The sequence below is a fragment of the Mizuhopecten yessoensis genome, unplaced genomic scaffold (genome assembly GCF_002113885.1).
Source record: "Mizuhopecten yessoensis strain PY_sf001 unplaced genomic scaffold, ASM211388v2 scaffold8299, whole genome shotgun sequence".
In the NCBI taxonomy this organism is placed as follows: domain Eukaryota; kingdom Metazoa; phylum Mollusca; class Bivalvia; order Pectinida; family Pectinidae; genus Mizuhopecten; species Mizuhopecten yessoensis.
Genome location: NW_018407478.1, coordinates 223,865 through 244,087, shown reverse-complemented (window position 1 = coordinate 244,087; position 20,223 = coordinate 223,865). Strand labels below are relative to the sequence as shown.

General features: G+C 36.0%; 1 protein-coding gene across 4 annotated transcripts in view; it reads left to right on the top strand.

The window, feature by feature from the left end:
- LOC110455582 (protein unc-13 homolog D-like) overlaps positions 1-20,223 on the top strand; it is a 50,940-nt gene that overhangs the window by 15,489 nt on the left and 15,228 nt on the right. For 2 of the 4 annotated variants that reach the window (XM_021505772.1, XM_021505774.1), the window contains exons 2-6: positions 16,742-16,849; positions 18,233-18,292; positions 18,606-18,675; positions 19,007-19,220; positions 19,599-19,736. In XM_021505772.1, coding sequence (XP_021361447.1) covers positions 16,742-16,849; positions 18,233-18,292; positions 18,606-18,675; positions 19,007-19,220; positions 19,599-19,736 — 590 coding nt within the window. The other 2 variants (XM_021505773.1, XM_021505775.1) reach the window with 2 other exon arrangements.

Genomic DNA, 20,223 nt, shown 5'->3' with positions numbered 1-20,223 from the left:
AAAAAAAAAAAAAACACACCAAAAAAACCCCTATCGTAATATAAAATATACATGCTCCAAGTCAGGAACTGTTACATTAGTGCATTTTTACAATTATTTTATGTTTTTTTAGCAAAAACAAGGTCCAATTTATTTTCGCATTGCTCCGCTCGGCAAAAGATTGTTACATGTTACAAAACATATTGCCATCTTTACCGCCCCTGAGAACAAATTCAAACCCAGACGGGGATTCCAGTTCGAGAGAGTCTTAATATGAATTCACAGCATTGAGGTCAAATTCCCTGTATCGTTTTTCTGTTCCCATGCAGAATAATGTAGCTGGCGGAAGTTTCAAGTGATGTCTTAAATTCTAGACGAATGCGTTTTTCTGCTTGTAGCTGTATACCCGCTTCCTCGTGATTGTTTATCTTAATGGTTTTTTTTTCGAGTTTTCATGCTACAAATTATGGATTGATTTTGGCATGACCGCTAGCTCGTATGTATTTTTGCATGACTGCAAAATCTCTGGTCAAAATCGCGCGACAAGAAGCATTAAGGCAAATAACAAAGATTCTCACTTGTCTCAATTTCACAACCTTGCCTTATGCTTTGATACATGCGTTCACGTCTGCTTGATGTCATCTTCATGGAAACCGAGATTGATATTTTTTCTCTTTATGTGTTCCTTAACGATTATGTCAAAGTTCTCTGTTCTCGTTGGTCAATAGTGATGTCAGACTTGGTTTTATCGAGCAGATCGCATTTGTCACAAAGTTTATAACAATGCTTTCATATTGGAAAAGGTTCATGAAGGTCGTGATAGTTTCCTCCAGTGCATTCGATTCATGTTTCTTTCTAGACAGTGATGTCTTTTTTAAGGTCATGACGCCTCTTCTGACGTCATCCAAGCCAGTTTGTACGCTTCTTTTTGTGACATTATTGTTAAATTGAAATGTATACTGTGTAAGCTAATTTTTAAAAAAAATGTCGCTTAACAGAGATGGCCACCAAACAGCTTTTTGAGATCGTAGTTGACCTAGGATATCTGGAAAGCAAACAAACTTAGTTGCTTTCTTTCTTCCAAAAAATGTCATGGATGCAGACATTTTTTTAGGGTATTTTTCATAACACACTTTAAATTCAGAGCTTCTCTATCTTTAATTCCACTCCGATACTTTTCTTTCCAGTCTGGTTTTAATCAGATTGAGAGATTCTAAATTTCCATTTCCACCTAGGGCTACCGTTATGCATCATTTATATAAAAAAAAAATCATTTCCCCCCAGAAAACCGTCTTCCTGGCCCTCAGGGAACCAAGATGTTTAACCCATTCGGCCCGTCATTTTCTCACCCTTGGCGCAATGAGTAAACGATCTCCCTTTTTCAAATTCAGTCATCGTCGGATACCCACGGTTATTTCGCTTCGAAACTCACTCGTCATGATGAGTGAGCACCGAAGCGAAACTTTGCATTTTTGGCGGTTGATTACGGTACCAGGGGAGGTAACTCTTAGTTCCACCTTGCTGACTGACCATGCATGCTGACACGCGGAATGTACTTCCTGGGTAAGAATGAACCGCTACACTGACTACAGTGGTAATGGGTACAAGTGATGTTCTATGTTTCTGTGTTAACAGCAATGATACTTGCGCTTGTTACACTGACTCACACAACACAGGGACATGTCACATGCTATTTTTGCCTGAAAGTGTGACTCCCATTTATATGTGGTAGATCTATAGAAAATGCAGTTGCCATTCGTGCTATTATATGACCAGATATATATATATATAATATATCTACAAGTTTTTATATGTCGATTAATTTTATGACTTGGAGCATTTGAATAAACTATAACATTCTTAAGCAACCCGAGAGGAAATCAGGAAGTAGGCCTATTGTACACAGGTAAAATTATCTGCCTTGAATGATAAAGAAGAGATCTATACAAGATGTATGCATGAAACTTACACAGAAATTTCTGAATAGTTTCTGGCTAGCTGTCTAACATAAGAAAACATATAACCTTTATTTTAAAAAATGACAGTTCCGTCACTTGGTATAATACCTCTAAAAATGGTATCATTAACCAAAAGAAACTACCCAGATTGAGAAAATTAGATTAAAATATTTACTCATGCAATCTACTTAGAATCACATGTTCATTTGCTCACTGTAATGATGTGAAATTTACTATGTTTTTTTGAACTTGTAAGGAATGAAATGGATCATTAATGTTGATAGGGCTATTTCAATCTTTTAAGTACAGATAACATGTATATAAGCCATGCATTCTATTTTTGAAAGAATGTGCGAATTTAGATCCATGAAATGCAAACTTGCCTAAATTGAATAAGCATATTCAATTTAGCTTTTAAAATGTTGTCTGCCAATCTTTTAAATTGCTTTTTTAAGACAAAACATTCAAAATTCAAAAAGACAGGAAATAAATTCAAGGATTCATGACATAAATTTGTGTCTCCTAAGCTGTTTGTAATCAATTTGAAGAACAACTTTTGCAGTCTTTTTATTCATCAGTAAATAATAAGTTGAAATGGTTGATTATATAAGCCAGTTGAAGGTATCACTTTCTAACGACATCCCCTCTCATCTACATGTAAAGACGCTTGTTAAATAGTGAAAAAGATTGGAAATTCAGGATAGTCTATATCAAATAGAAAATAGAAACAATTGAGCAATACAGACTTCTCGGGCTTCGTACTCTCATACAAAATCACATACACAAAAAGAAAAACTTACAAATTAGCCACATTAAAAAGACTGTTTTATCAAAATATTGATTTTTCATTTTTATTATTATATTTTTCCTGTAAGAACAGTAAGCGACCTGAAGGACTTTTTCTCCAACTGGTCTTTATTTTATCCTGGTTCACAAACATATATTATATAACACTTCACTTGAACTAGATATTTAATATTTCAGTCAAACCTGCACTTCATGTTTAAATTGCTCTTTATCATTGGGGGCTCGTCTGCCACTGAGTATGGCTCAAACCTTCCACATACGTTTTTACTGTTCTGAACATTTTTGGGAAGCTGCTTTAACGCTTTGTATTGGTGGCCACAGTAAGAAAGCAGTAGATCAATTCAGACCCTTTAATATCATTTCTGGAATTTCAAAACTTTTACTGAAGTATGTGTGTACATAAAGGCGAATATTTCAAATATTTATTAGATAACATACCAGCCATTCTCAACATTTCTGCATTGTTTAAATACTTGACATTTCTAAGGTTGGGTTTTGAAGTGTATACCATCACTCATGTACAAGTGTCATTAAACGTTAATCTGTACCATAGTACCAAGATTGTATAGTCTGGGCCTGATGGCAAACATCCTAGTACACATGTTATATAGTCATACTGTTTGGTCAGTTACAGTCCATATTATAGGAGTCTTGATTATCAGGGTCCAGAGTATCCATCAGGACCCAGCTCTCCTCATCTTTACTAGTTTTAGTCTTTGAATAACTTTCTGAAATGAATTTAGTACCTTTTCAAATGTCCAGATCATCAGAGTCCTTGCAGATGATTGTTTTCCAGATTATCAGAGTTTAGATTAGCAGAGTCCAGATATAACCAGTCAAGATTAACAGAATTTTGATTAAAAGGGTCATTTTTATCGGTTTAGATTATCTGAATCCAAATTATCAGAGCATAGATTATCTCAGCCTGGATTATCTGAGTGTGGATTATCAAGAATCCCGAGTATTTTTGTCCAGATTGTCAAAGTTTGGATTATCCGAGTCCAGATTTTCAAAATCTGGATTGTCTGAGTCCAGATTATCAGAGTCTAAATAATAAGAAGTGAGATTTTTAGACCAGATTATTTAGAGGTAAGATTATCAGAGAGTCCACTCTAATACCTTATATCCGGGTGTTGCCCAGCCCTAGTAAATAAACAAAGTAACACAGGTAAACTAGGGCGCTAGTACCTCTCTCCTTGTCTACTCCTTTCCGTCCGGGCCAGGCGGAAACAGTCTTAGGAATTCGGAAGAAGCAATCACATATCTTACAAACCAATCAAGCAATTCACAAGTTAATATAGAATAAAGGTATGTGATTCGCCCAATCATTGATCCCTGATGACGTAGGAAAGGTTTCCATCAATCGGTTTCCTTCATGGATATCTTAACTACAATGTTTACTCTGTAGTGTATCTCGTTATCTCGCCTGTAAAGGAGCTAAATCTGTGGTCAGCTTATCATCAGCTTTTATTTCACCTTGAATAAATTACAGGTAAACCTTATTGTAAATGAGATCTAACCTTAAGAAATACACATAATCATAGACCTATGAAGATTTTGCTTCTATAAATAATTTGTCTTATATGTCACATGCCTGCGTATGTGTTGCCTTGTTTACTGGTTTACATTAATAATCCTTTGAATAACAAGCTCAGTGATATAGATATACAAAGAGAACTATAAATAAGTTAATTTTATTTGCGATAAAAGACCTTTAAGGATCACGCCCTTCAATTTATCAATTGGATTATCAAAGGTATTTAAGACATAGACATAAATTTGAATACACTAAATAACAATATTCACTGTCTTTCTGCTTCATACTACTTGTGTGGTCAATGAATGGTCAGACACTGGATACCTGTATAATTAGACAAATCGACGTTTGGTCCACCGAAGAGTTCAACCTGTTAATATTATTGGTAATAAAAGCAAGGATTTTTTTGAAGTAACTCAAGACATTGATTTGTACTAGAAGGGTATTCAAAGACCCTTGGGATAACTTTTTACCATTACAAAAATACCACAAATGAGCAAAAAGCAATTAACTTATTTAATTGGTAAAACTAACTTGGTAACCCCAAGTTAAAAAAAATAATACTGGAACAGAACTCGGGCACAATGGGCAGCTAGCTAGCACTGAAACACATCATAGTAAACTGAGAAAACCAAACTCTAGCACACACTCCGAAAGGTCACGGTCAAACAATTTTTTGATGCTAAAAATAAATTTAAAAATAAATTCTTACTAAGGTAAAATAACATTGTGTACGAAAATTGGTAAACTGTAAGAGCTGGGTCCTTCTATGGCCTTGAATTTGTTGGCATCAAGGCAGTTGGATTAAGGGGAGGACTGGGTCTTTTTTTTAGGTCACCTGAGCTTTGCTCAATAACCTATTCTAATCGCTTTCTGTCCGTCGTCCGTCGTGCGTCGTGCGTAAACTTTTTACATTTTCAACTTCTTCTCAAGAACCAGTGGATCGATTTTTTTCAAACTTGGTCAGAATCATCCTTAGTAGATGAGGCTACAAAATTGTAAAATTGGGATTCCTACCCCAACCCCTGGGGCCAGGGTGGGGCCCCAAAGGGAAAATTAACCAATATTTCAAAAATCTTCTTCTTCAGACTCAGAGGTGCTACACTCATTTTCTCTGCATGGAAAGAAAGATCATCAGGGGCTTTACTTAAATTGTAAATTTCAGGACCCCCCAGCTATTCGTTCTCCCTTGGGGAGGGGGTAAAGTTTACTATAGTTTATATAGGGAAATAACACTTTTGTGTATATTTTGACAACTTTCTGTAGGAAATTAATTTTACTTAGTGAGAATTATCCTTGGAGGAAGATGGTTTCAAATTGTAAAATTGAGATTCCTACCCCAACCCCTGGGGCCAGGGCGGGGCCCCAAAGTGAAAAATTAACCAATATTTCAAAAATCTTCTTCTCCAGACTCAGAGGTACTACAGTCATTTTCTCTGCATGAAAAGAAAGATCATCAGGGGCTTTACTTAAATTGTAAATTTCAGGACCCCCGAGCTATCCGTTCTCCCTTGGGGAGGGGGTACAGTTTACTATAGTTTATATAGGGAAATAACACTTTTAGGAATATTTTGACAACTTTTAGTAGGAAATTATTTTTACTTGGTGAGAATTATCATTCGAGGAAGATGGTTTTAAATTGTAAAATTGAGATTCCTACCCCAACCCCTGGGGCCAGGGCGGGGCCCCAAAGGGAAAAACTAACCAATATTTCAAAAATCTTTTTCTCCAGACTCAGAGGTACTACAGTCATTTTCTCTACATGAAAAGAAAGATCATCAGGGGCTTTACTTAAATTGTAAATTTCAGGACCTTTGAGCTATCCGTTCTCCCTTGGGGAGGGGGTAAAGTTTACTATAGTTTATATAGGGAAATAACACTTTTAGGTATATATTTCATCCATTTTCAGCAGAAAATTACTCAAACTTAGTCAGAATCATCTTTGGTGAATGAGAGTATTACTTTGTAAAATTGGGATTCCTGCCCCATCCCCAGGGGCTAGGGCGGGGCCCCAAAGGGAACATTTACCAATATTTTCAAATTCTTATCCTTTGATGACATGACAAGTATTGTATTTCACTTAGTTTACATGCTGATTTCCACATCACATCTAAACAATAAAATAAAGCTACCAGTACCTATGATATAACTCAGGTGACCGCTAAGGCCCTTGGGCCTCTTGTTGGTTGGTGTCAGCATCAGGGCTGGGAACTAGCTATAAGAGAGTGTTGGTTTGTTGGCATTTCATTCAAGCTCATTTTGCGTTCTTTATTGTAACAATACAAAAGTTTGGGAGGGTTCCATTTTAGCTCACCGGGTCCGAAGGACCAATACTGTGGCGTCTGTCCGTCGTCCGTCCTTCAACAATTTTTTTAAACAACTTCTTCTTTTTAACCACTGATTGGAATTCAACTAAATTTGACTGGAATCATCCTTAGGTGGTGGCCGGGGATTCAAAATTGTATAAATGGTGGGGCTGATCCCCTAGGGGACTGAGGGGCGGGGCCAAAAGAGGGCAATTTGGCTATATTGCTACAAACGACTTCTTCTGTAGAACTATGCACTGGATATCAATCATATTTGATCAAAAGCATTCATGGGAGGCAGGAATTAAAAATTGTACAAATGGTGTGGCTGATCCCCCAGGGGGCTGAGGGGCGTGGCCATAAAGGGTTATGTGGCTATACTGCTTTAAGGTCATAGGAGTGTATTGATAAACGGAAATAGGAAGTACAACCCTAGTTGAAAATCCAATGTAGGGATACAGTTTCACAATTTCCGCATATTCTAATGTTTAATATTAAACTGATGAATATTGTATGCTTATTATTGACAGAACAGTGTGTTCTCTCAATATTAAAGTATTGCAAAGCAATCCAGGCATTAATTCAGTTGTTTTTTAAACAATGAGTCACATGTGCCCATTTTTCTGTACTTCAGGAAACCGGCTACCTATTTCACTAGTGTGAAGTTTTTCAAGAACGATAACTCTTGCAGGCAATTACTATGTGTATATGGTTTTATTATAAAATGTCAATTTTTAATCGTTTATAGATAATCAATTTTACACAATTTCATTATTTATGAAATAGATATACATTAATGCAATACTAATCTATATTAGTATCATTTTTATTGACATTATTTTGCAACAAATTGTGTGTTTCAATTTTTTTTTCAAAATTCACTCCTTTTTACATTAATTTCCATTTAAAATCCTTAAAATTCTGACAACCTATATTTTTTTTGTAGCAGAAAATTTTCTTTACTTCAAAGCAATATAACTACAAAATTTGAATAAATTCTACTGAGAAATGGCGACACAATCCTATTACTTTAAGCGACTTCTTCTCTGGAACTAAGTGATGGATATCAACCATATTTGACTGGAAGCGTCTCTAGGTAGTGAGGATTCAAAATTATTAACATGATGTGGCTGACCCCCCAGGGGGCTGAGGGGCGGGGCCAAAAGGGGGCAATTTGGCTATATTGCTACAAACGACTTCTTCTGTAGAACTATGCACTGGATATCAATCATATTTGATAAAAAGCATTCATGGGAGGCAGGAATTAAAAATTGTACAAATGGTGTGGCTGACCCCCCAGGGGGCTGAGGGGCGTGGCCAAAAAGGGTTATGTGGCTATGCTGCTTTAAGCGACTTCTTCTCTGGAACTAAGTGATGGATATCAACCATATTTGACTGAAAGCATCCCTAGGTAGTGGAGATTTAAAATTATACAAATGGTGGGGCTGACCCCCCGGGCTAAGGGGTGGCCAAAAAAGTTTATTAATTGGAAATGGTTGAGATCCCCACCATATGACCATATATACAATTGCTGAGTATAAAGAGAAGAATGCACATTTGCTTCCAGGATAGCCCTAGGGTCTGGCCCCACCCTATAAGACATAGTCCCTGGGACATAACTTTGAAACAGTTGAGATCCCCACCCCAAAGCTATATATACAAATACTGGGCATAAAGAGACGAATGATATTAGAATAGACCCTGGGGTCTGACCACAACCCTAGGGACCTAGTTTCTGAGTCGCAGCTTAGATACAGGTGAGATCCCCACCCCATAACCATACATTAATATTAGATATCCAGGTGAGCGATACAGGCCCTCTGGGCTCTTGTTTAAAATCGACTTTAATTTCAGTCCCGTTTTACTACAGTAAACATACCCTAACCTTTTGAAATCTTAAAAGCATATCTTAAAATACATTTATTAATTGATTGTTTAAAAAAATAAGTTGTTTCTAGGGAATGTGGGGAGTGCTTGGGAAGTAACTTCATCAAAAACACATCTTTCATTTCAATGGATTATTTTTGGACAAGTATAAACCATTTTGACTAATATCTGAAACACCCAACGTAAATATTGTTAACTGGAGGCTGAGGTGTGGAGACAATTTACGACGCCGTTGGATACAAACATGGATAAACATAGGCGTTCACTACATAACAACAAACCCTCAAGTCTCTGAGTAGTCAGTCATACTTAAAATATTCATATAAGTGATGTGAATGTCCTGACCAATAATCTACGACTGTTTTAAGTTTTATATACTTAGATATGAAGAGCTTATGTTTGCTGTGGCAGTGTTATTTTTGTTTCATTTAAATTCATAACCAAAAATAGCTAGGCTGCTACCCCTAGCAAAAAAGTGCTTTATTTTCAAAAAATGAAGAAAAATGAAGAATATCTTCCAAATTTCAAGAGCAATATATTGCAATACTTTCACAATTCATGTAGAAACAGGCAGAAAGGAAAGGAAGAAAAAACACTGTGCAGGCCAATGACAATGATAATAAAAAGGATTCCATTGTCAAATCAAATTGCCTAAATTCATTCCAAAGTGTTTTGGTAAAATTCTTGTAAAATTTAAATATATTAGTTTGGAACGATACAATCACAGTTAAACTTCGAGACCCCGTGTATACTGTATAAGACTTAATGTGATTGTTAGGTGATGGAACATGGCAAGAGATTGAATTTGAATCTGTTATCATTGGATTTTATGAATTAGAAAAAGATGTTGCTCGTACTTTTACACTGTAGACACAATGTTTTCCTAACAGTAGGACCTTAATTGCAGTTTGAAACAGCAAGAAATTTGACTCATTAAAGTTCAATTCATAAACGGAATATCAGTAATGTTATATCAGGAAAAATTCTGACACATCGAGAAATGTCAACCTGTCAAGTTTTATTTAATTTATATTGAAAACTGCCTGTATATTGTAAAGAACCACCCAAGTTACAACGAACGGCATTGGCTCTACTCCCTGTACCTCTATGGGTCAATCTATAGACAGTATGGACCTCAAGTTACGGAGATCTGACCGAGATAAATACACAAGCCACTTCAATCTAGTGTGTATTGGTCATGATTATCACGACAGTCATGTGTCACCTCAACATTTTCCTTAAAACATTTAGTTTTAGACTTGAATCATGATGCCATTATCATTTTACTTCAGTGAGTAATTGAATATGCAGATGCACTTATCATGGTGTCCATTTTGAAATTTCTGTTTATGTTATTGTGGAATACAGTAATGTGCTGGAACACTCCCATCATTAAACCTATAACATTGAACACTCCTTTGTTAGATAGAGACATGATTCAGCAACTTTTCCTCAATTTGGTCACCTGATTATATTACGGTAAATATGCTTCATTTGCCCACAAATTAAATAACAAAACTGAATGTTTGAAACTCAACTATAACAATGGTATTTGATATAGGATGTTTTTGTGTCCCCTCAATGGTTTTGGGTTTCAGCTGTTATTAATATCAACAACTCTCTTCCTCCACAACAAACTTAATGGAATAAAGGTAGGAAGGGGTGGGGCTATAACTTACTGCCTTTCTGTTAGATACTGGTTGGTCCAGACTTATCCTGAAAATTTCTCACTGAAAATTTCTCACATCTTATTTATCACATAAACCTGTGTATCTATGGCAGCCATTTTGTTTGTGATGGTATGAAGAACGTTATTTCCCTATATTAACAGCATACCCTAACAAAGCCTTATAATTACTACAGTATAAGATGAAACCCTTGTCTGCTTCTGCAGTGTATGGTTTACATTTCATATAACCACCTTATTATATCAGTCTTTTTTAAAGGAGTTATGGCCCTTGATATCATTATCTGACATTGATCTTATGGTATGGGGGTCACGAGGGTATTGATTAGCCTCTATTTAACCATTAATTTGTTATATGTAAAAAAAATATTTGTAATATTCTTAAAATGATCAGAACTTGTTGTCGTTTACATGAGTATGACACACCCTTGCTACAGACTTGACCGTACCTGATTTTGACCTGAGGAGGGAGCCGGACAGAACTTGTCTAAATCTGGCCCCTCCAGCCCTTCCAAGTTGTCACTGTCATGCTGTTTTATCATAGATTACATGTCAAACACGTATCTTCAAAGTCTGCATGTGGACCTTAAACCTGATTAATTGTTAGTATAGAATACATAAGTTTAAACAGAAACACGGTATCATTGATATGTACTTGTTGTGGTTTTATTATTGATAACAGTTTTACAACATCACGCTTTAGCAATAATATCATAATCCTCCTTAAAACAATTTGATACAGACTTACCTGAATGAAGGAGACATATATATTCTTCGAGTTCACTCACAAGGTTTGCGAAGTCTACAGTCAGACCCTTTAATTTCCCTCCGGAACTGTTGTCTGGGGGATTTACAATTTATACATACCTCTCCAAATAACTCTTTTAGGGTATGACCATAGTATATTTATTTCTGTTGAATATGGTATATTTTAATTCAACCAGTTGAAATTTTTTCGTTGGACAGAAACGTGATGCTTCCATTACTTCTATCTCTGTTTACATACATACAGCACCATAATTGGTGTAGAGTGAAATAACATTGAATCACTTGAACTGTATATTTGTACTGGTTTACCTAAAGTTGACATTATCATATTTATTTTAATTTCGAATTTGATTGGCTAATTTGTATAGTATACTTGTATTGGTTTTCCTTAACAAGTTGACAGTACCATTTGATTGGCTAATTTGTGATCGGGGTGTTGAGATTCTTTGTCTATGGTTACTGTGTTGTATTTTGAGAACGTATTATGTGTACATTATTAGGATCTTTACAGCGTAAATAAGGACAGATAATCTACTACACAACCTGTATTCAGTGTTTTATTCTGTACGGCTTAGTCATATACAGTAAAATCAATTCCTCATTCACAAAACATAGAAAGTTTATTTGATTATCACAAGTTAATAATTTTTGTGTGTTGATTTTATAAACACTCTGAGGAAGATCCTCTGAGAAAATGACCCGATAACAGCCCTGACTTGATAATATTGGGATCAATATTGTCCCACAATCAATCCCCCCATGTTACGCTCCTAGCTGTGAGAGGGGCATACCCTCTCCCCGATACTGTGTTAGTCGTTACAGGTAAATATCGGCGCACATGGCCTATCATGAACTTCCAATCACAAGCTTACTATCTCTGAAGTAGTTTACCCCACTGTGACCTGTAGCTCAGGAAAGTTCCTGTGATACTCCACACCTCCTATATATACAGGTGGCTGTGTAGCTTATCAACACTCCGAACAGTTAACGTCTTAAATACCAGGGACTTGTAAATCTTAGTTCAAGTTGTGTACAAAATATAGTACATTAAGAGCTAATTGAGAGTTTGAGAAGTGTATTTTCATTAAATTTTGATTCTGTGGTTTTATTTAAGTTTCCTTGCATTGGAAAACTTTAAAAAGAATTTTACAGAAATTTCACTGAGTGATTTGTAAGCCAACTTACAAAATTTGGTACCATATTTTGAATTTTATATGTGACGTGTGATGATGGAAGTGGAATCTAGCCATGTTCGTCTGCAAATGTGTCATAGTCACAGTGTACCTCTGTACTCTACAAACTGTAGCGAGCCCCCAACCCCGACCATTGACACCTGTCTGTGTGGAATAGGGGCCCTACAGCCTAGACACTCTCGCTCACTGCCTGCGTCTCCCTCGGACAGTCTTTTATTGGAACAATTCAGGGATAGCAAGGGACTGTTCTCAAAGTTTAGAAGACGTTTGTCGGAGAAGAGAAGAATATTTTTTGGAAAAAGAAGGAAAAGTTCGCAGGACTCAGCGTATCACTTGGATGTTTTATTTGATGATGATGATGTTGGGAGGCGACTTAGCAATTCCTCACGAGACAGTATGCTGGAGGAGTTCCAGGTGGGCAACACCTTCTAATTAGTCAATATTCTATATGTCAGCGTCTGTTCTGCTTATTTTGGGAATTATTTTGGGGAGCATTTTTTTTCAGCAAGTACGATTGATGCTTAACTTATAAGAAAAGTGTCTCTTTAGCGACTAACTTTAATGCATCGAGGAGAAATGGGATGTTTTCATATAAAAAATAATAATACATGTAATCCCTTTAGGGTTGCAGTCAAATGTCAGGTTGTCTCCATCTATGCCAAAGTTTTGTTTTTAAAACTTTGATGTGTATAGAGTATCATAACACCGTGATATTGTATAGAACGTTTAGGTCTGTATCACAAACAAAGGGTAAACAGCCATACTCCATACTTAGCAAACCTGCTCAATGGAATGAAGGTTTTATTCTGTGTAGAGTAGTTTTTGTTGACTTGCTAGAATTATAAATTTTACATCAGTTATCACCTGGCGTGTACTGTTTTCTCTGGGCACTCTTGTTCTGGTTTTATTAAAAAGTCTGAATAAATATCAGTAATAAGAATGGCCTGGAGTATTTCTTAGATTTAAGTCTACCTGATATCCTGATATAATAGTTAGTGTGTACATCTGCTTTGATTCAAGGCTTAAAATGTTTACATTGTTTTTATTCTGGTCTCCACTTGGAACAAGAATGAATGTGCTATTTTACAGGGGATGTACATGTATTAGTTTTCAGTTTCTAGGAAAAAAATTGTCCTGTACATAATCAAGAAATTATCAAAGATATCGTAATGAAAGTTGATTTATGCATTGCATCAGCCACAGAGGGTGTGCAAAGTGTTGTCATCAAGGTCGCAGTTGCCTTTAAAAATGAGGTCAAAGGTCGAATATGTGCATGTGTAATTCTTAGTAATTTTTAAAGTGTTAATGATAAAATTCATGAAATTTGAAATGCACCAGCAACATAAGTGGTTATACATACTGACATTGATATGTTTTACAAATATTTCTATTTTTGTTCTTCTCCCATCAGTCAATGATCTGTACATTCAGGGATCATTCTATATATATCTGTATGTTAAGTGACCTCTGTCTGTAGTCATGAGTGACAGCTTGGAGTTAAAAATCACGTCTATAAAATAATGTGTTTTAAATCCTGCTTATCACTGAGCTAGTATGTGACATTATTGATTGTAAAATCTTGGATATCCTGGTATGTTTGATCAAGATATCAATACAAATTACTCAAGTTGGTCAAACAACAGTTTTATCAATTCCTAACAATATTATATGTTTTACATAACTTCCCAGACCCATTGTATTGCAGATTTACGAGAATTGTGGCATTCCCGTGAAAAGATTTTATGGTAATCATCGATTAGGAAAGAATTAAGTTCTCTTTTTTATATAGGTCGAAACTTGACGGTTGACAGGTTATGATTTATGGTTACACTTGACAGGACGTTTACCTGAATCAGAAGTCTTAAACTACCTCAGTTTCTGATGATGCAGCTAGAGAAGTGGTATGGCCACTTGACTTGTAGGATAAAGAGCTTTCCCTATTGACATAGGTAGCCATGGCTGGCTCTACCTCGGTTCTGGTATCATGGTAGAGTATCTAGTCGTCCAGCTAGCGCAGTATCCCAGGGATTTAAGGAGGATTATGGCCGTCAATTGTTTTGCTTTCTAATTTATAAGCATGACACTTCAAAGTGGAAGCCTTCTTTCAGACATGGATGATTTATGGATTCTGGAACTTTTAATGTTTGACGGCTTTTTTGAATAAATTGAAATATATATATTTGCAACACAATATTCTTCATTTCAACATTAAATTATTTCTTCTGTTTTTTACATTGAGTAGCAAAATTCATAGAATTTCTGGAATTGTTTTTTACTGATGATGGCAGTCTAAGACTGAATATATGACTTGACTTTTCACGCTAGATGAACTTCTGGTTTTCTGTAGACCTTAGAGTTTATTGAACTACCTGTTGGCATTACCTAAACCTGACTGTGCAGGGTGTCTAACTACCTGTCGGCATTACCTAAACCTGAATGTGCAGGGTGTCTAACTGAATGTTGAGCTCATTGTATTCAGTTGGTAAATGTGTATTTTTTAATGTATTGGTAAATAACCAGGGTGAAGGTGATTTAATGGTAGAAATCTAGTAAAATGATCTCTGTGCAAAAAAATGAATGTTTGTACATGGGGGGAGATCATGCATAGCTCATGAGCAGTATACAAGAAACAGATTAGAAATGTACCAGGTATGCAAATTTGTTTGCACATGATCTGCAAGCTAGTTTATGTTAGCAAAGAAATTGGGTTGCCCACCAGTACATCATATGCATTCCAATTAAGTAAAGCGCTAACACTACCAGTCAGCATTGATTTCCTCACGTGAAAAGAAAATTAACTCATTTATATTAGTATGAATTCTTCCCAATATTGTAAATTAGGCCTGATAGAAGTCATTAATGCCGGTCTGTATCAGGCTGTTGTTTGTGGAACACTTGTATACCTGAGTATCGGCCCATAGAACGGTTTACGTGTGTCTTGACACCTATAGGTAGCCATCCATATGGTACGGATGCTGGTTCCTTTGTTACCATGGTAGGGATTGACATTTCCATCCCAGTTACCATTGGAAAGCTGAAGCTACATATTCATACCTGTGACAAAATTTATGATTTTACGGTAGAGTTTTAAAATATTATGCCTGGTGTTTAGTGATCTAATGTCTTTTACAGCCTGTCAGCTCCTGAAAGCGCTCCCATTTCAGTTAGGATGGGCTGACTTGTGTTAGTATTTATACGTGCAACGCTGCAGTGACAACAGCGACAATGATGACGTTTTACTTTTAAGTGGGGATTTTTGTTGACCACCAAATATATCTTTGAATGTTTTAAATGGATTATAAGCAATGTTTTGGTGATAATGATTTAGGTGTAAGAGCACATACATGAGAACGTTTGTTACCGACAACAACAACTTCCGACAAGATTCTGCTATCACTGACATAAAGAGGAGTAGTGTTATATTAGCGGACAAACTTAACCACGCCATCGTGTGTGCGGGTATTAGGGTGTATATTTGTTTGGATGTCATTATCTAGGGTGGTGTTCCGTCATTCACCTACGTGTTGTTCAGCAGACATCAGACAAGTGTTCTGTATATAAAGCTGTGCGATTCTCTCATACTCACAGCAGAGCTCAGCCTGGAACATCAGCAGTCGTTTTAATTTTGAGTTAAAAGGTTATAAATCTTAGAGGAATTTGCAGCTTTTAAATCAGAGAGCTCTTTTGGTGGACATCTGTGTGACTGTCTTATATACTCAAAATTTTTCTAAAGGTGGAAAATTTATATTGTGATCGATACTTTCATTGATATGAAAGGGAAGCTAAAGAAACAGAAATGTGTCTCAACATTACATAAAGGAGTGGACTCGCTACCTAAACCTCGACTAATGGTAAGGACAACTGGACAGCGTCCACTCATTTGTCAGTGCTAGCCGATACATATAATGGATTAGTGTTATAAGGAATATTTCACTGGAGAAACCAGTCGAGTAGGCCCTGATATATATGGTAAGATTGTTTGTAGAAGCTCAGATCTGGTGGTAAATTGTTTTATTATGGGTAGATGTAATCAATTTTGTGTGTTGGCAGCTTAGATACTGGGGTATGTGTGTTGACCTCATCTCAAGGCCAAGGAGGACTCATTTATAATGTCTAGTGACAGGTCTCTGCCACTGTGCGGTTTGTGTACATTTGAACTTCAACATTTTGTTTGTGAAGAGACTGAAGCTTCTTCATTTTTAAAGAATAAAACCTGCAGGTTATAAAACATTAAAGCACCTGCCCCTGTGATGATATATAACAGGAGACTAAGTCTCACCCAAGATACATAGGCCCTATCACTTCATAAGGAAGGAAAGAGACATTATTGTATAGTGTACTGTGTTCATATTCCTTGTTATGATGTTTTGACCTTTGCCACATCATAATTAATTCCACAATGTATATTTCATTGAAATAGCTTTTTGTTCCCTTCAAAGTAAAATTGTTAGAGCTCCAAGAACAATGATTTATATATATATATACACTTGGCGCTCTTACGACAACTAATGACAGACAGTATCTTATGATAGAATGTCCTTAGGAAAATTACTGCCTTTCCTCTCTGTCCATAAACACAACTACTGTTAATTAAAGTCTTACATTTTCTGTTGTTTTAGAATGAGAATATCTATCGTGGGTTGTTGAGGAGCCTGCTCCACCCCTTGGGAGCCCCAGATAAAACAGTGGGATTGCGCCCAGGAGATCTTGTTGACCATCTGAGAGAGGTAATCTGATTTGACAATATTACTTAATAGTCAGCACAGCTTTTGAAGCAATATTTCAACGCTTCTTTTCAAGTTTTAAGAAATCTTTAATGTGCGTAGGCCTGTTATATTGAGAATGATTTTGATGAATAAACATGAGTTCCAAATGCCATGGTTAATTGATTCCAATGAAGAAAGTTTATCACTTGAAGTTATACACATGCAGGTGTTTAAGTAGAATATGTTGCAATATAATGGGCCTGCACAATTTGGGTTGCCCACCAGTACAACATATGCATTCCAATTAAGTAAAGCGCTAACACTACCAGTCAGCAGCCTTCAGGTGCATGCTGAGTCCATATAGAACACATCTTGTGTGGCTTCTCTTTAATCGCTGTACGTCACTTCCTCTATTTGCATACTAAGACAATTTATGTTGGGTACATTTTTTCTGGATTTCCATCAATAATACACAAAATACATATTATTTTTCATAAAAGTTTACAAGGTTGATCGGTGGGAGTAGAAATCTGTTGATGAATGAAATTTCTTTCAGCGAAATGTAACATATGAAATGTTGCTAAAAGGATTGGATAGTAGATATATTGTTAAGGTTGTATGCTGCCTTACATGTTATAGTTATAACTATGATTTGTGTTAGAGTTATCCCCCTTGGTGTTTAAGTACAACAAATTGCGAAAAAACAATGCTATTTGGTTAATATGATGGGCTTGTACAATTTGGTTTACCTTACTTTGTTTCCGTAGTTTTGAAGAAAGGCATTAGTATCTTACACACACTCTTCTAATTTTCAATGTAATTATGTGGAAATGACTTGCTCATTTTCCAGATCTAGGAGTTGGTATCAGAACAAATTCAATGTAGGCATATAAACCTAATAGCTAGAACAAAACTGACCACTAAACCAAAGCTACTGATAAAACAAGAGATTGATTCATGGGTGGTGTGGTAATTTGTGCTGGTTGTGTAATCCTTCGGTGACCTTCTGTTGACCATAGACTTAGTAGTGGACGTCAAAGATAGGCAGGTGTGCTGGACGTACCTGGTCACCCCCAACAAGTCACCATTCATTCCTGTGTTATGTTTGTACCACATAGACTGGGTATTTCAGGGATCACAAAACTATACTATAGTGCACTGAAGGAGAGATATAATATTTGGGACCAGCTGAGTAATTTAGCTTTCTGTTAAATGTAAACTGACTAAAATTAAAATGCTAAAACTGCACTCCTTTCCAAAATCTCGCGTGCCAATTGAAGCTTTGGTTATTTAAATACATTTTTGTTATGACATAGAGCAGTATTGCTAAGTTTGTAGTTCGCCACTACTTTTGTTGTGTTTTATGACTGAAATACACAAAGAAAGCCTGTTATACTTTTCCAGGTGTTTGAAGTTGACCGAGATGAACATGAATTCTTTATCAAAGATGAGCTCTCCAACAAGGTACAGTGGATATATCACCTGACGTAATAACAATACTGTTATGTATATCACGTTTGTTTGTTATGGCTGCCAAACAACCTTCACTTGAATATAACATTATTTTACTGACCCAGCTTGCTTTGATTTCACACATTGATATTTTCATCAAAAAGTGTTTATTGTTACTTTTCCTCGTACATTAAAATCAGTGTTATTACTGTGCTATGAAAAGAATACTACCATGAAAAATATTTTGTATAAAATACCCTAATTTAGATTTGGAAAACGTGTTAAAAGATATACATTTTGTATAAAATAAAATCTATAACTTCAGCCGAAGTGTCTACAAGCTAACATCACTGTTTTGGAAGGAGATGGGTTGAAGCAACTGGATGGCTCTAAAGGTGAGTAGAATAAAATAGGTATACCAGTAATCAGCTGCTATAAAATCCTAGAATGTTCCAGTATTCCAATATTTAATATACATAAATGCATTGATATAACACCTCCTTGTGATGTGTGATTGATGCCGATGGAACTATAGGAAGAACAGGCTGGCAAGCATGTTGGTATTAATTGTCAAAGTTAATAAGGTCACTTTATCCACTTTGATCAATATTCATAAATAAAAAAATGAAATGTTCACATTCAAGTCATCTGTTTGTACAGAACACATAATTTAATTTGTCTAGGAATAACCTTTAATTTGACCTTGACCTCGTGACCTTGTTACAGAGCTTGGTGACCCCTACTGTATGGTCAGTATAATCCACCCAATGCAGCGTAACCTCAAGGTTTCCCCCATGTCCTCCCCGCGGAACTCGCCTAAATTGTCACCTAAGGCGAGGAAAACATCCAGCACTCTGTCCACTGAGCAGCAGGACGATGTGCTCCGTACAGTTGCAGTCAAGCAGTCGACCTCTCCTCACTGGAATGAAGAGTTCCAGTTGTAAGTTGACCTTCACCAACATCACTATCTGCTTTGTAGTTAGTTTTGTTTCAGGGAAAGTGCAATCATTAGAATTTTTTGAATGAAATTAATGAACAGATGTTTTGTAAACTTTATACGATAAAACAGGAAATTTGTATCCCTTTTTCACTAAGTTAAGTAAATTGTTAACCTTGGAAACAGTTTAAATGCAGAAATAATATATGTAGAAGGTCACCAGACAAAATGTAGCTGGATAAAATGTCACTATTTATAGTAGGTTGTAAATTTTGTATACTTGCTACATTTTGTGTTGCTGAAACCATGATTTTTATAGGAAAATTAATACATGTGACATTGTCTAACTGAATTGATATAATGTGTTTGACTAATTAACAGGTCAATAGATGAGCTGCTTATGGACGAGATCCACGTGTATATCTGTGACCAGGAGGAGGAGTCACATAGTAACGGAGAGGGGAAACACTCAGCCGACAGTAAACACACAACTGTCGACAAACACCACGGCATCAAACAGTACGTAAACTTCTACTGTAGTAAACCATTATTTGTTACACTGTTAAACACAAATCATTTACTCAATTGCATAAATTGTTTGCTGGAGTTGATCCGAGCATTCGGAGGAGCTAAAAGATTGTTAATCTGTTTGACAAGACAGATTACAAGTTAGATTAAAGTTTTTATTTAACACAACCAAGTGATTATATAAATCAATCAATAGAAAGTGGTATGGGGTCACCACTTAAAACAAGTAACGTTTTTATCAATAGACTATCATTGATCACTTAATTATCAATGGATTTCCTTTGGAAATGAAAGTAATCATTCTTTTTTTTAATTTTATTTTTATTCAATTTTTCTTTTTTATAAACAACACATTTACACACCAAGCAACAAGCATACATTACATTGATTACAATTCCCTTCACAACGGACACCTCTTTACAAGAGACTAATTATATACTGTACACACATACACATACACACACAGGGAGGGGGGGGG